The sequence below is a fragment of the Panthera leo genome, chromosome A3, assembly GCF_018350215.1.
Source record: "Panthera leo isolate Ple1 chromosome A3, P.leo_Ple1_pat1.1, whole genome shotgun sequence".
Lineage (NCBI taxonomy): Eukaryota > Metazoa > Chordata > Mammalia > Carnivora > Felidae > Panthera > Panthera leo.
Window position 1 is genome coordinate 113,807,887 of NC_056681.1, and position 14,324 is coordinate 113,822,210.

At 36.8% G+C, this 14,324-nt stretch overlaps 1 protein-coding gene across 2 annotated transcripts in view; it reads right to left on the reverse strand.

Annotated features, from left to right (window-relative positions):
- Positions 1–14,324, reverse strand: part of SLC30A6 (solute carrier family 30 member 6) — a 42,582-nt gene that overhangs the window by 8,203 nt on the left and 20,055 nt on the right. For both annotated transcript variants that reach the window (XM_042933297.1, XM_042933296.1), the window contains 6 exons: positions 10,407–10,487; positions 9,782–9,817; positions 8,769–8,863; positions 6,784–6,832; positions 6,356–6,475; positions 687–789 (listed from right to left, as the gene is read on the reverse strand). In XM_042933297.1, coding sequence (XP_042789231.1) covers positions 687–789; positions 6,356–6,475; positions 6,784–6,832; positions 8,769–8,863; positions 9,782–9,817; positions 10,407–10,487 — 484 coding nt within the window. The remainder of the gene's footprint in view (positions 1–686; positions 790–6,355; positions 6,476–6,783; positions 6,833–8,768; positions 8,864–9,781; positions 9,818–10,406; positions 10,488–14,324) is intronic.

Below are 14,324 nucleotides of genomic sequence, written 5' to 3' on the forward strand. Positions count from 1 at the left end.
TTATTTTTTATCTCTACACCCAAACAACTCTTGAAGAATCAGCCAACCAAGTAAAAATCTTTTGTATGGCACAGCATGACACAACTATTATCCTATTGTTACTACAATTTCTGGAGATAAAACTACTGCCCCTAAGTTTTAGAAAGGGCATGAGGGTAAGACACAAGGAAAGCAGTGCTTACATATACATCCATCCCTGGAAAACTACCTTTGCATTCAGGGCCTTGTCTACAGGTGTTTCTATTGTTTAAATAAGGAGTAATTTGTCATTTTCGATTTTAAGTTTGAAATTTAGAAGTCTCACTGATTCAATGACAGGAAATAAGAAAACAATCACAACCAAACTATATAGTAGCCAAAGCATATTTATTGGGGGAAAATAAATAGGTAAAAAATATTTCTAAGTAACACTGTTTTTACTTGAAACATTAAGGGCAAAATATTTTTAGCTTCTGATTTTGTCTTATATTATAAATACAGGAAGATCTGTGCATATTTTATGGGCCAAGAGAATTTCCTCTGCTTCTTACTGTATAGATTTCAGGTATCACTATTTGAGTTCATTTCTAACAGGACCTTCTAATAGCTAAAAATTTTATAATCTGGTAGAAGAGAACATATAATTTTATTCTCTGGTATAAAAACCTGGCTAATATTAAGCATGTGCATTGAAAAAGGACCCTTACCTGCAGTAATACTTTGCCACTGTACACGCTCATGGGATACATAGTGCCAAATGTCATCAGAGCAATGGCTATGGCAGAAGCAGTGTCCACAGCAAAATAATTACTAAAAGGAAAAAACAATTCTAAATCTCAAATATATGCGTCTGGGCTTCTTACAATTCAATCTTCCAAAACATTGTCTAATGCAACAGGACCCTGATCACAAGTGGCCACCACTGGCAAAGAGAGTGTCTCAAAATAAATAAATAAATAAGTTTTCAGAATCCTTTCTTGCCAAGTTTGGTGGAAAATAATAATTATGTTAAGCAGCGTGAAGAGATGGTGAAGAAAAAAAATGTGACCATTTCCTCATTATGTATTTTCAATCTACTTGTCAACGAGAAAGGTTTCATATATATTCATTTGTTGTGACAAACAAAAACCTTCAACTTACAATTTCTGATACAGAGAAGGCTAATGTATCTCATCCAACAATTTTCCTATAAATAATAATTTTCCAATTATTACCAAGAATTTTTGAAATTCCTCAGGAATTACACAAGGTGAGATTCTATGGGAATTTGTTAGAGGAACACTGTCACTGAAGTGCAACACTCATCAGTAGTTCAGACTGTTCTGTTAATAAGACAGACCAAAATGTCAATGCCAATGCCAATGATTACAAGCTGATCATGTTTTGTTTTTGTTTTATTTGTGTTGTTTTTTACTTTTTCCCACATGCTGGCAATAGAAACATGAGGTAAGACCTAGCCCCTACCTTTGAAATAGCAGGATATAACCATGTAAAGAAAATAAAGCAATCTGGGACTAAAGGAGAAGTCCTATAGGGTATCAGGGATGCACAAAGGAGTGAGTGACAAGCCTCCTGAGGTAGGGATAATCCAGAAAGGATTATAAAATAGAAAAAAGAGACATATGAGCTGACCCTTCAAAGACGAGTGAAATGATGGGAGGAAGGTATCACAGACAGTGAAAGCAGCATGTGCAAGGGTGTGAAAGTCCTGACACAGCATCAGAAGTAGGAACAGGCAAATATAGACAGACGGATGGCCAGTGAGGTCAGTAGGGGCCTTACCATGCTAACAGCTTTTATTTATTTTTTATTTTGTTTAATCTCTTTTTTAGTTTTACTTTTTATTTTTTAAATTTACATCCAAATTAGTTAGCATATGGCACAAAAACAGACACATAGACCAACGGAATAGGATAGGAACCCCAGAATCACACCCACAAAAGTATGGCCAACTAATCTTTGACAAAGCAGGAAAGAATATCCAGTGGAAAAAAGACAGTCTTTTTAACAAATGGTGCTGGGAGAGCTGGACAGCAACATGCAGAAGAATGAAACTAGACCACTTTCTTACACCATTCACAAAAAAAAAACCTCAAAATGGATAAAGGGCCTGAATGTGAAACAGGAAACCATCAAAACCCTAGAGGAGAAAGCAGGAAAAAACCTCTCTGACCTCAGCCACAGCAATTTCTTACTTGACACATTCCCAAAGGCAGGGGGATTAAAAGCAAAAATAAACTATTGGGACCTCATCAAGATAAAAACCTTCTGCACTGCAAAGGAAACAATCAACAAAACTAAAAGGCAACCAACAGAATGAGAAAAGATAATTTGCAAATGACATATCGGACAAAGGGCTAGTATCCAAAATCTATAAAGAATTCACCAAACTCCACGCCCAAAAAACAACTAATCCAGTGAAGAAATGGGCAGAAAACATGAATAGACACTTCTCTAAAGAAGACATCCGGATGGCCAACAGGCACATGAAAAGATGCTCAACGTCACTCCTCATCAGGGAAATGTAAATCAAAACCACACTCAGATACCACCTAATGCCAGTCAGAGTGGTTAAAATGAACAAATCAGAAGACTATAGATGCTGGCGAGGATGTGGAGAAACAGGAACCCTCTTGACTGGTGGTGGAAATGCAAACTGGTGCAGCCACTCTGGAAAACAGTGTGGAGGTTCCTCAAAAAATTAAAAATAGACCTACCCTATGACCCAGCAATAGCACTGTTACGAATATACCCAAGGGATACACGAGTGCTGATGCACAGGGGCACTTGTACCTCAATGGTTACAGGAGCACTTTCAACAAAAGCCAAATTATGAAAAGAGCCTAAATGTCTATCAACTGATGAATGGATAAAGAAATTGTGGTTTATATACACAATGGAGTACTACATGGCAATGAGAAAGAACGAAATATGGCCTTCTGTAGCAATGCGGATGGAACTGCAGTGTTACGCTAAGTGAAATAAGTCATACAGAGAAAGACAGATACCATATGTTTTCACTCTTATGTGGATCCTGAGAAACTTAACAGAAGACCATGGGGGAGGGGAAGGGAAAAAAAAAGGTTAGAGACGGAGGGAGCCAAAACATAAGAGACTCTTAAAGAGGGTTGATGGGGAGTGGGAGGGGGGGAGGGTGGGTGATGGGTATTGAGGAGGGCACCTGTTGGGATGAGCACTGGGTGTTGTATGGAAACCAATTTGACAATAAATTTCATATTAATTTTTTTTTTTTACGTTTATTTTTGAGACAGAGAGAGACAGAGGATGAACGGGGGAGGGGCAGACAGAGAGGGAGACACAGAACCAGAAGCAGGCTCCAGACTCTGAGCCATCAGCCCAGAGCCCGACACGGGGCTCGAACTCATGGTCTGTGAGATTGTGACCTGAGCTGAAGTCGGACACTTAACCGACTGAGCCACCCAGGCGCTCCAACAATAAATTTCATATTAAAAAAAATTAGTTACCATATAATGCAACAATGATTTCAGGAGTAGATTCCTTAGTGCCCCTTACCCATTTAGCTCATCCCCCCTCCCACAACCACTCCAGTAACCTTCAGTTTGTTCTCCATATTTATGAGTCTCTTCTGTTTTGTCCCCGTTTTTATATGATTTTTATTTCCCTTCCCTTATATTCATCTGATTTGTCTCTTAAAGTCCTCTTATGAGTGAAGTCATGATTTTTGTCTTTCTCTAATTTCACTTAGCATAATACCCTCCAGTTCCATCCAGGTAGTTGCAAATGGCAAGATTTCATTCTTTTTGATTGCCGAGGAATACTCCATTGTATATATACACCACATCCTCTTTATCCATTCATCCATCGATGGACATTTGGGTTCTTTCCATACTTTGGCTATTGTTGATAGTGCTGCTGTAAACACTGGGGTGCATGCGTCCCTTCGAAACAGCACACCTGTATCCCTTGGATAAATGCCTAGTAGTGCAATTGGTGGGTCATAGTGTAGTTCTATTTTTAGTTTTTTGAGGAACCTCCATACTGTTTTCCAGAGTGGCTGCACCAGCTTGCATTCCCAAGCTTTTATTTTTTTAACAGGCAAAGAGGAAGATTTTGAAACAGGAAAATATTATGGCCAGAGGTGCCATTTTGAATGATGACATTAGTAGCAAAATGGAAAATAACTAGAGATGTATGACAATGACAGAAGACCAGAAGACTATTGTAATTAGACCAAGGAAATAATAAGGCCTCAATTTGGCAAGCAGCAATGAAAACGGGAAAGAGAGGACAAATAAATATTAAAAAAGAAGGTCCAATCAGACTGGCTGATAAGAGTATTATTTACAATAGCCAAGACATGGAAACAAGCAAAGTATCCACTAACAGATGAAGGGATAAAAAATGTAAGATACACACACCTATAAACACACACAGACACACACACTGGCTTGAGAATTATTCAGCCAAAAAAGGGAGGGAATCATGCCATTTACAACAACATGGTAGAGAGAGACAAATACTGTTATGATCTCCCTTACAGGTGCAATCTAAAGATCCAAACTCCTGCGAAACACAGAAGAGTTTGGTGGCTGTCAAACGCAGGGGGTTGGGGGTGGGGGAGAAATGGGTGAAGGTGGCCAAAAGGTATTGAGTTGCAGTTATGAGACACAGAAGTTCTAGGGATGTACTGTACAGCATGATGACTACAACTTTAAAATACAAAAAACAAATTCAAGACCAGGTGACCAATTAGAACCGGCTTTGGGACAGGTGAGAGGGGAGAAGTATGATATTTAAGAGTGCACTGGAGTTAAACATTAAAAAAAAAAAGGTGGGGGGAGCGCCTGGGTGGCTCAGTCCGTTGGGCGTCGGACTTCGGCTCAGGTCATGATCTCACGGTCCGTGAGTTCGAGCCCTGCATTGGGCTCTGTGCTGACAGCTCAGAGCCTGGAACCTGCTTCAGATTCTGTGTCTCCTTCTCTCTCTGCCCCTTTCCCACTCAAGCTTTTGTATCTGTCTCTCTCAAAAATAAATAAACATTAAAAAAAATTTTAAAAAAAGAGTGCACTGGAGTTCATCAAAAAATTAAATGCTGAATTCTCCTATAATCCAGCAATTCTACTTCTGGGTATATGCCCACAAGAATGGAAAGCAGGGACTCAAACAGGTATTTGTATACCCATGTTCATAGAGCACTATTCACAATAGCCAAAAGGTGGGAACAATCCAAATATCTATCAGTGGATAATTCAACAAACAAAATGTGTTCTGTATGTACAATGGAATATTATTCAATCTTAAAAAAGGAGAAAATTCTGATACATATTACAACATGGATGAATCTTGAAAACCTTACGCTAAGTGAAATAAGCCAGATGCAAAAAGACAAATACTGTATGATTTCATTCACATGAAGTACTTTGTCAAATTCGTAGAGACAGGAAATAGAATAGTAGTTAGCAGGGGCTTTGGGAAGAGAGGAAGGGGAGCTACTCTTTAATGGGTACTGAGTTACAGGTGGAGAAGATGTAAAAGTTCTGAAGATGGACAATGGTGACAGTTACACAATGATGTGAGGTACTTCATGCAACTGAACTGTATGATTAAAAATGGTTCAAGTTTTAATATACATTGAAAAAAAACAATGCAACAGAATATTCACTGAGGTCGAAAATATAAGAAAAAACCGCTTTGGGGATGGGGAAAATAGGTTCAGTTGATGTAGACATGAATAGATGTAAGATATGCCTTTTGGAATTCAATAGACATCTGGACTAGAAATAATGGTTTGGGAAACTCACAGAGGAGGTAAATAAAAACGAGTAATTGAATGTAATCTTCCAGAAGAGTATGCAAAATAGGAAAAAGAATAATTAAGGACCAATTCTAGTAAACCCTAATATTTAAAGGGTAGGTAGTTGAAGAATCACATGTCATAAGATGCTAGGGAAGGTTAAGGCAGCTATAAAGTATACTTCCTAAAAGTTTTGCCTTTTATTTTTTCCTTTTTCTTTTTTTTTTTTTTTTTAAGGCTTGACTTAAAAAAATTTTTTTTCATACCTACTTCCCCTTCCTTCTCTCAGAAATAGTAGCCATGGCTTATCTGTCACCTTCTGTCCTCTTCTGTCACGGTCATCTTCTCTGTTTCACTCACCAAGTCAGCAGTAGGGACTTTAAGTAGTTTTCCAGTCTGAATTATAGACTGTGGTGAAAAATACTTATTGAATCCTACCCCTTAATTTTTCAGATGAAGATACTTAAGGACAAGACTTGACCAAAGCTACACAGGCCATAAGCAAACATGCTGTAAGCATAATCCTTACCTACCCCACAGATGCCTTTAAAAGTCAGGCCCCCAAAGTGGAACCACTTGACAGCAATAAAAACTACTTACTTAATTTCAATTAGCATATATGTAATACAAAGAGCAAATGCTCCAGCAAGATCAATCAAAACAAATGGATTCATTCGGGGAAGGAAGATGCTGCTAAGTCCTGGAATAATTCCACACAGGCTAAGAAGAAACAAACAAAGAGTATTCGTTAGCAGACCTCAATGTAATACTGATGGAAATCTTGTGAAAGACAACTTGTATTTTAGTACCATATGTCTTATAGAAAGCAAAGAGGATGTGGGAACAAAGTTCTCTCACTCGCAAAGGTATCTTATGTCATCAATTAATAAGTAAAAGGCGAATAAGTTTGATCTGTGAGATTCATGTAGCAACCTCAGCAATGAATAATGTAAGTTCCCATGACAGATGCATTTCTTGTACATCCCTTTGAAATTATGTGTATCATGAAACCCCACATAACATCTTACCTTCGACTAAGATCTGCAACATGCTCTTGAAGCCAACTCGTACTAGCAGCTTTAAGAAGAAAACACGTAAATTACCTATACAGAAAAATAAACCACTACCAGAAATACTTGATTTCCTTAATTTAAAAGATAAGTTTTGTAATGACCGTATAACATTTTACAAAAGGACATGCTACTTAAATCTAGACTTTTTCCCTCTTTTATACCTTCAAGATAATAAAGCAAAAGCAGTTTCAACTATTTATATCACTGACCTGGAGGAATTACATGTCAGTGTACTATTAATTTTAAAGGCTCTTTAAATGTAAAGCAGAACTTCCTAACCAGTGTGCTGAGAATGGGTTATAGGTATACCAATTCTAAATTCCCCCAGCTCTCAGAAAGGCCAGGTAGGGGATCTGGCTACATGCAGAAACCTGCCAGTTACTGTTCCTGAACAAGTAGCCCCCAGGCTCAAACATCCTTTTACATTTATCTCAGGATTACAGAAATACTCACTTTTTCATGTGTAACATGAGGTAAAAAAGACTGGCGAGGTTATACAAAAGCCATATTGTAGAGCAGTTAAGAGCAGACTCTATGGCCAGAATATCTGACTTAAAACCCAGCTCTTAGCTAGATATTTGACTTTGGGCAAGTGATTTAATCTCTCAGTGCCTCAGTGTAATATAAAAATAATAAAATTATTTACCTCATGTGGTTATAGGGAGAATTAAATGGGCTGATCTACATAGAGAGTTTAGCATTGTGTCTGGTAGACAGAAAGTGCTCAGTATTATCTTTCACTCAAATTTCAACTAATGTCACAAATATTAATGTTTCTGGGAACTTTAATATCCAGCTAATGAAAATATAACCTAGATAGCCTTTCCAGAAATAAGTCTGGCACAATATATATCAATGACTTGAAAGATATTATATTTCTAACCCATTTATAATTTCTCTGGGAATTCATCCTGAAGAAGACTCACAGATGCATAAAAGAAATGTGATATCAGAAAGCAGATTGTAGCATTATTTATAAAAGGAAAACTTGGATCTTTCTCATCTTTATGGAGGGATAATTTCTAAATCTTTGTACCTTCTTAAAATCTCTAGAGTGAACATTATACTATTTTAATAACTTATGCTTTTCTTTTCAAAATAATTCTGGACATCACAAATACCGTATTTTCTAGTTCATGCAGTAATTCTAAAACTTTAATTCATACAAATACAACTGACACTTCATAATATTCACGAAGGTGTTTAAATTTGAATGGGAAATTCAGAAAACTTTCTTCTCTTGATTGTCTTAGTGTTCAAGTCAGTGGACCCAAAAAGATCCTCTCCTATCTTTGCTTCAAAGTGTGGGTCTGTGCACACAGCCCACTTTTATTTTTACCTCACTTCTCCAATAATCAGTGTTTAACCCTTTGTGGGTTAGTGGGAATCCAGAACATGGAAATTACCAAAAAATGACAATAATTTTAACTACTGAAGAGAAATAACACTCTAAATTTTTAAAGACTTGAAAATAAAAGAATATTTCAAAATATATATGCTACTTTATAATATATGCCCATCCACCATTGACACAGAGAAGTTCCTGGGAACTTACTTAACAGAATACAATTATTTGCAAAGAGCACATCAACCATCTGAAGTATACTGATATTTCCAAAATGTGTACAATAGACTTTTTCTAAGTAGGTGACACATCTAAAATCCCAATCATGTTATTTGGCAAATGTAATTTTTCATTACATATAATTTAATATATGTCAGTTCTGCTCATTTTAAAGTAATACATTCTTTTAAAGCTTGAACTAATTAGATTTTGTTTTGTAATTCTCTACTCAGAAAAGACCTGAGAACCTCTAGGATAGTTCTCTCTTCTCTTCAGGATAAGCTTTCTAGGTGATGTGAGTTAATAAAACAAACACAGGACTTGTTTTTATGAGAGATGAATTGGATTTTTTATTAATGGTAAATAAAAATCATACCTTCAGAGACATAAGCAAAAGGCTTATTCCGAATAGAAAGCATTGTGAACAAGTTGAAGGAAAGAGCCACAAAAGTACCAACTAATAATCTTCCCCTAAAAAGAACAATAACATTTACCATTATTTTTTCTTGGTAATAGCCACACGTAATTTCAGCATGCAGACAGACTAGGAGATGGGAAGGGAGAGTCGTCTGCTGCAGTGGTTTGGGATTTGTGGAGCCAGGCTCTGAACTTGCTTTCGAGGTCCATCTTACACAGGACAAAAACGGACTCTCAGCATGAACAGTATCTTCCTACAGGTAACTGCTGTTATAAATTTATATAAATGCAATGGTATATGGTTTACAAGATACTAGGCAGGTCAGAGTATCCTGAATTAAACTGGTCAAAACAGAAAAAGTCCATGTATTTGGCAACTTTGTAGTAGACAATTACACTTTTATATATATATTTTTTTAACTTCTTTAATGTTTATTTTTTTATTTTCAGAGAGAGAGTGCGCAGGGGAGGGGCAGAGGGAGAGAGGGTGAGGGAGAATCCCAAGCAGGTTCAATGCTTTCTGCAGAACCTGACGCAGAGCTCAGTCTCAAGAACTGTGAGATCATGACCCGAGCTGAAATCAAGAGTCAGACATCTAACTGACTGAGCCAGCCCGGCTCAATTTTATCTTTTCTAAAGGTGCTACTAAAAGATTTTGGGCATCAAATTTTAAATCATAGAAGACCAACGTGGCTAGTTTATGTGTTGATTTAGGCCTGGAAATAACGAGGGACCTAAAGCCAGAGTACAGAGGCCTTCCTGTGCAATTTAAAAACATAAGGACTTGGGAACAGTTAAGGCTGAGAAGGAGTCTTGGAATTGGGGGATTTTGTTTGTGAAATATCAGTGAAATGTATATTGCCACACTCTGACCTATGACTGGCCAAAGTAACCATTATTCTTAATGTACCTCTCAATAACTGGGGATCAAACATAATAGTAAATTATGTTATGTCAAAAGCAAAATCTCACGTGTGTATCTCGGGCTGCTCCAGAAAGCGTTCTGCACTAAAAGAAAGAAAAAATGTATTAAATTAGTTCTAAAAATTATGAAATTAAAAAGCTTTATTAAATATAGAATTAATCTAATAAGTGAACAAAATCTTTTTTTTTTAAGTTAGTTTATTTGTGTAAGTAATCTCTACACTTAACATGGGGCTCAAACTCATGACCCCAAGATCAAGAGTCACATGCTCTTCCAACTGAGCCAGCCAGGCGCCCTGAACAAAATCTTTTAATATGATAACCAACTGTTGATTATTAGCAGTGATCAGGCAAGACTTACAAATTATCCTCAATATGTAGTATCAATCTTCCCCACCAAACTTTTTTCAATGGGTTTATACCAAACATTAAAACATGTCTGACTGAACCCCTTTCCTTCATACCTGCCCAGGATTTAGTAGCATCAAATTAGGTAATACAAGGAGGGTGAAAAGAAGGCAGAAAAGTCTGAAAAATGAAGAGGACATCCTATCAAAACTCCAGCACTGCTCATCTTAATTTGTATACCCTTTAGACCAAATGTGTCTCACTGGATTCTTTCATGTTGCCAAAGGTGGAATTTACAATGAAGTGACATAGTAAACAAATGTACCTTTCTTTTAATATAAAGAGAGCTCCCAATTGTGCCAAGACTGTGGAGGCAAATACAGCCAAGACTTCTAATCTTTCAAATCTGAAACAAGAAAATTAATTAGATCAGCACAATTCATACACCAGTATCTCCAGAACACATTTTCATTCATTTATTCACATATTCAATTTTTTGTGTGTGTCTACTATAAGCCAAACACTGTTAATTTTTTTTAATGTTTTTAAATTTATTTTTCAGACAGAGAGAGACAGAGCATGAGCAGGGGAGGGGCAAAGAGAGAGGGAGACACAGAATCCGAAGCAGGCTCCAGGCTCTGAGCTGTCAGCACAGAGCCCAATGTGGGGCTCGAACTCACAGACTGCAAGATCATGATCTGAGCCGAAGTCGGACACTCAACTGACTGAGCCACCCAGGCGCCCTAAGCCAAACACTGTTAGAACAGACTACAGATTTTCTAGAATGAAGATAAACAATGACTATCATAGATTTAAAAAAAGTGCCTATATGTACAACACCTATTCCTAGGACCCACTTACGGCTGTTATTTTTCTAGAAATAATTATTATCACAATAACAGGTAACACTTGATTGACCCATCTTATGTTAGACCACTGGTCAAAGTGCTTAACATACAATTTCTTCTAAACTACCCAACACCTTATGAAGGTTACTCTATCCACTTTAAAAAAAAAGAAAAAGAGATAAGGAACTTGAAATACAAAAAGAAAAAGTAACTTATTAGAGTCATACAGCTAGCAAGTGGAGGAGTGAGGTTTCCAAACTCAGGTACTCTAGCTCCACAGTTCATGATTTTAACCACTTATTATATGGTCTCTCACTGAAGCAAATAATTGCAGTTAATTATGTGTATGCCTTATAATCCCTAAAATGTAAGCTCAAGCTCAAGGCCTGTAATCATATTCATCTTAGTTTTTCCCACAACAGTTTAATGGCATTCAATATTTGTGATAAGTATAAATGCTTATTTCTCAAGGAATTAGATATCTTCAGTAAAGACAATAAAATAATTGAGGATCCTGATCACATTGCTGTTTTTAAAGGGGAAAAATGCTGGAATCAACAACATATTATTAAAAATATAACAGAAATGTATTTATTGACATGGAAAGATATAAATGAAAAGAGTGGGTTATAAAAGAGTATAAAAAACAGTATGTAAATGCAGTATGTAAATGTTATTTGTGGAAACTAATAAACTGACATTAAAGTGCATATATGGAAACGCAAAAGGTGAAAGAAAGCAAAGACAATCCGAAGAAGAACAAAGCTGGAAGATTTACACCACTAGATGTCAAGATGTATTTCAAAACTATTCAAAACTACTGTAGTTAATATAGCAAAGTACTAATGCAAGAATAGACAAATATTGACATTGAACAGACAAGAAAATCCAGAAATAGAATCACACATTCATAGTCACCTAGTTTATGAAAAAGGTAGCACATAAAGGCAGGAGAAAAAGGATTTTCCTCCAATAAATGTTTCATCAGTTGAACAGCTATATAAAACCAAATATGCCCTGACCTCTACCTCAACCCATACACAAAAATGAATTCCAGTTTGACTGTAGGTGTTAAATGTGAAAGGTCAAACAACAAGATTTCTAGCTAATAGTAGAGTATCTTTATGACCTCGGAGCTGGCTAAGATTTCTTGACAAGTACACAAAAAGTACAACCCATGAAAAACTGATAAATTGAACTTATTGAAATAAAAAAAAACTTTTCATTCATGGGAAAAGTTATTTATATATGAAGAACTCTACAGATCAATATGAAAAAAAAGATAACCCAATTTAAAAATGGGTAAAACATTTTAATATGCACCTGACAAAAAAGGTAATCTGAATGACTAAGAAATATATGAAAAAGTCAATAATATGAAAAAGTGTTCACTTAGTCATCAGGATAATAATTTAAAACCAAATGACACAACTACATACCCTAGAATAGCTTAAAAAATAAAAAGACAATACCAACTGTTGGTATAGGCATGAAGCAACCAGAACTCTCAAATATTGCCAGTGAAAGAGTAAACTGGTAAAACCACTCTAGAAAACTGGTATTACCTTATCTTCCAACAATGAACATATACAATTCCTATGACTGAGTAACTTCACTCAAAGATACATATCCAACAGCTGAAAATCACCTAAATGCCTTTCAATAGTTGAACATAAAAAGAAATTGTGGTATATTCATATAATGGGATATGAGAGCAATGGACCAGAATGAACCACTATTATAGGAGAGTATATACTGTAATCCCATTAATGTACCTCCAGACAGGCAACAATAATGTGCAAAGAACAGCGGTCAGAACACTGATTACTTCTGTTGGGTTGGACTCTGACTCAAAAAAGGGGGGGGGGGCTTTTTGGGGGGATTTGTAAAGTTTTATATCATGATCTAGGTAGTAGTTATACAGGTATATTCATTTATTAAAATTCACCAAACTGTACAAGGATATAAGAACAAGATTTGGCCCCTGCTACCATGAAATTTGCATTTTATTAGTATTTTTAATTTATTTGGGGGGGGGGTGCAGAGACAGCGAGCGTACAAGAGCAGAGGGGCAGAGAGAGGGAGACAGAGGATCTGAAGCAGGCTCAGGGCTGACAGCAGAGAGCCCGATACGGGGCTCAAACTCACAAACTGTGAGATCATGACCTGAGCCGAAATCAGACACTTAACTGACTGAGCCATCCAGGTGCCCCAAAATTTACATTTTAAGGAGGGAGACAGAATAACAATTTATAACTTCTGGTAAACGCTATATAGAGAATAATAGTAGTCTGACATGGAAAGAGGCTAACCAGGTGATCTATTTTAGAATCTATTTCAGATTGGGCCCAGTTACTTAATGACATTGGCATTTAGTGATATTAGGATTCGAGTAACAAGATGGAGCACATCCTGCAAAGATGAAGTGAAGAGAATTTCAAGGAGAGACAATAGCTTGTACAAAAGACCTAAGCAGGAATATATGCACTGTACACAAATTACAGAAAGAAAGACTGTGTGGTATATAGGGCATGAAAGTAGAAACTTGAAGAGAAGTAGGCAGAGACTAGCTCATCTAAGAATTTTGTAAACTAGAGAAAAGAGGATTTTATTGTAAGTATGACAGCAAATAACTGGGTGGTAATAAAGAAAGTGACAGTATGATTTAAGTTTAAAAGGGAAAACACTATGGGGTGTCTGCATGGCTCAGTTGGTTAAGCATCCAACTCTTGATCTTAGCTCAGGTCTTAATCTCAGGGTTGTGAGTTCAAGCCCTGAGTTGGGCTCCATGCTGGATGTGAAGCTTACTTAAACATAAATAAATAAAATAAACATAACTAAGCTAAACTAAAATAAAAAATAAAATGGAAAGCACTCTGGTTGCTATATGGATAATGGTCTACAGGGGGGTAAGAGGAGAGGCATGGGGACCAATTAGGAGACTGGACATTGATAAAGAAATGAAGGTAGCTTAGTTATGATGGTAGTTGTTGAGATAGAAATGGGGGTCAGGGCAGATTCTGGATGTGTCTGTAGGTTACCCCGTAAAAACCTGCTGATGGATAAATGTGGGGAATGGGAGAAGACTAAAAATTTTGCTTGAGCAAATGAGTGGTGGTATTAACTAAGATGGGAAAAACTGCAGAGGAACAGATTTTTAGGGAAGAAAACAAGAATTCTAGCCAAAGTTTAAGGCACCAAATAGATATCCATGTGATGCTGTTAAGAAGGTAGTCTGAAACAAGACAGATCTTAGGGCTAGAGAACTGGAGTTTGGAATTATTAAATATAGATAGTAGGGACGCCTGGGTGGCTCAGTTGGTTGAGCGTCCGACTTCGGCTCAGGTCATGATCTCGCCGTCTGTGAGTTCAAGCCCTGCGTCAGGCTCTGTGAG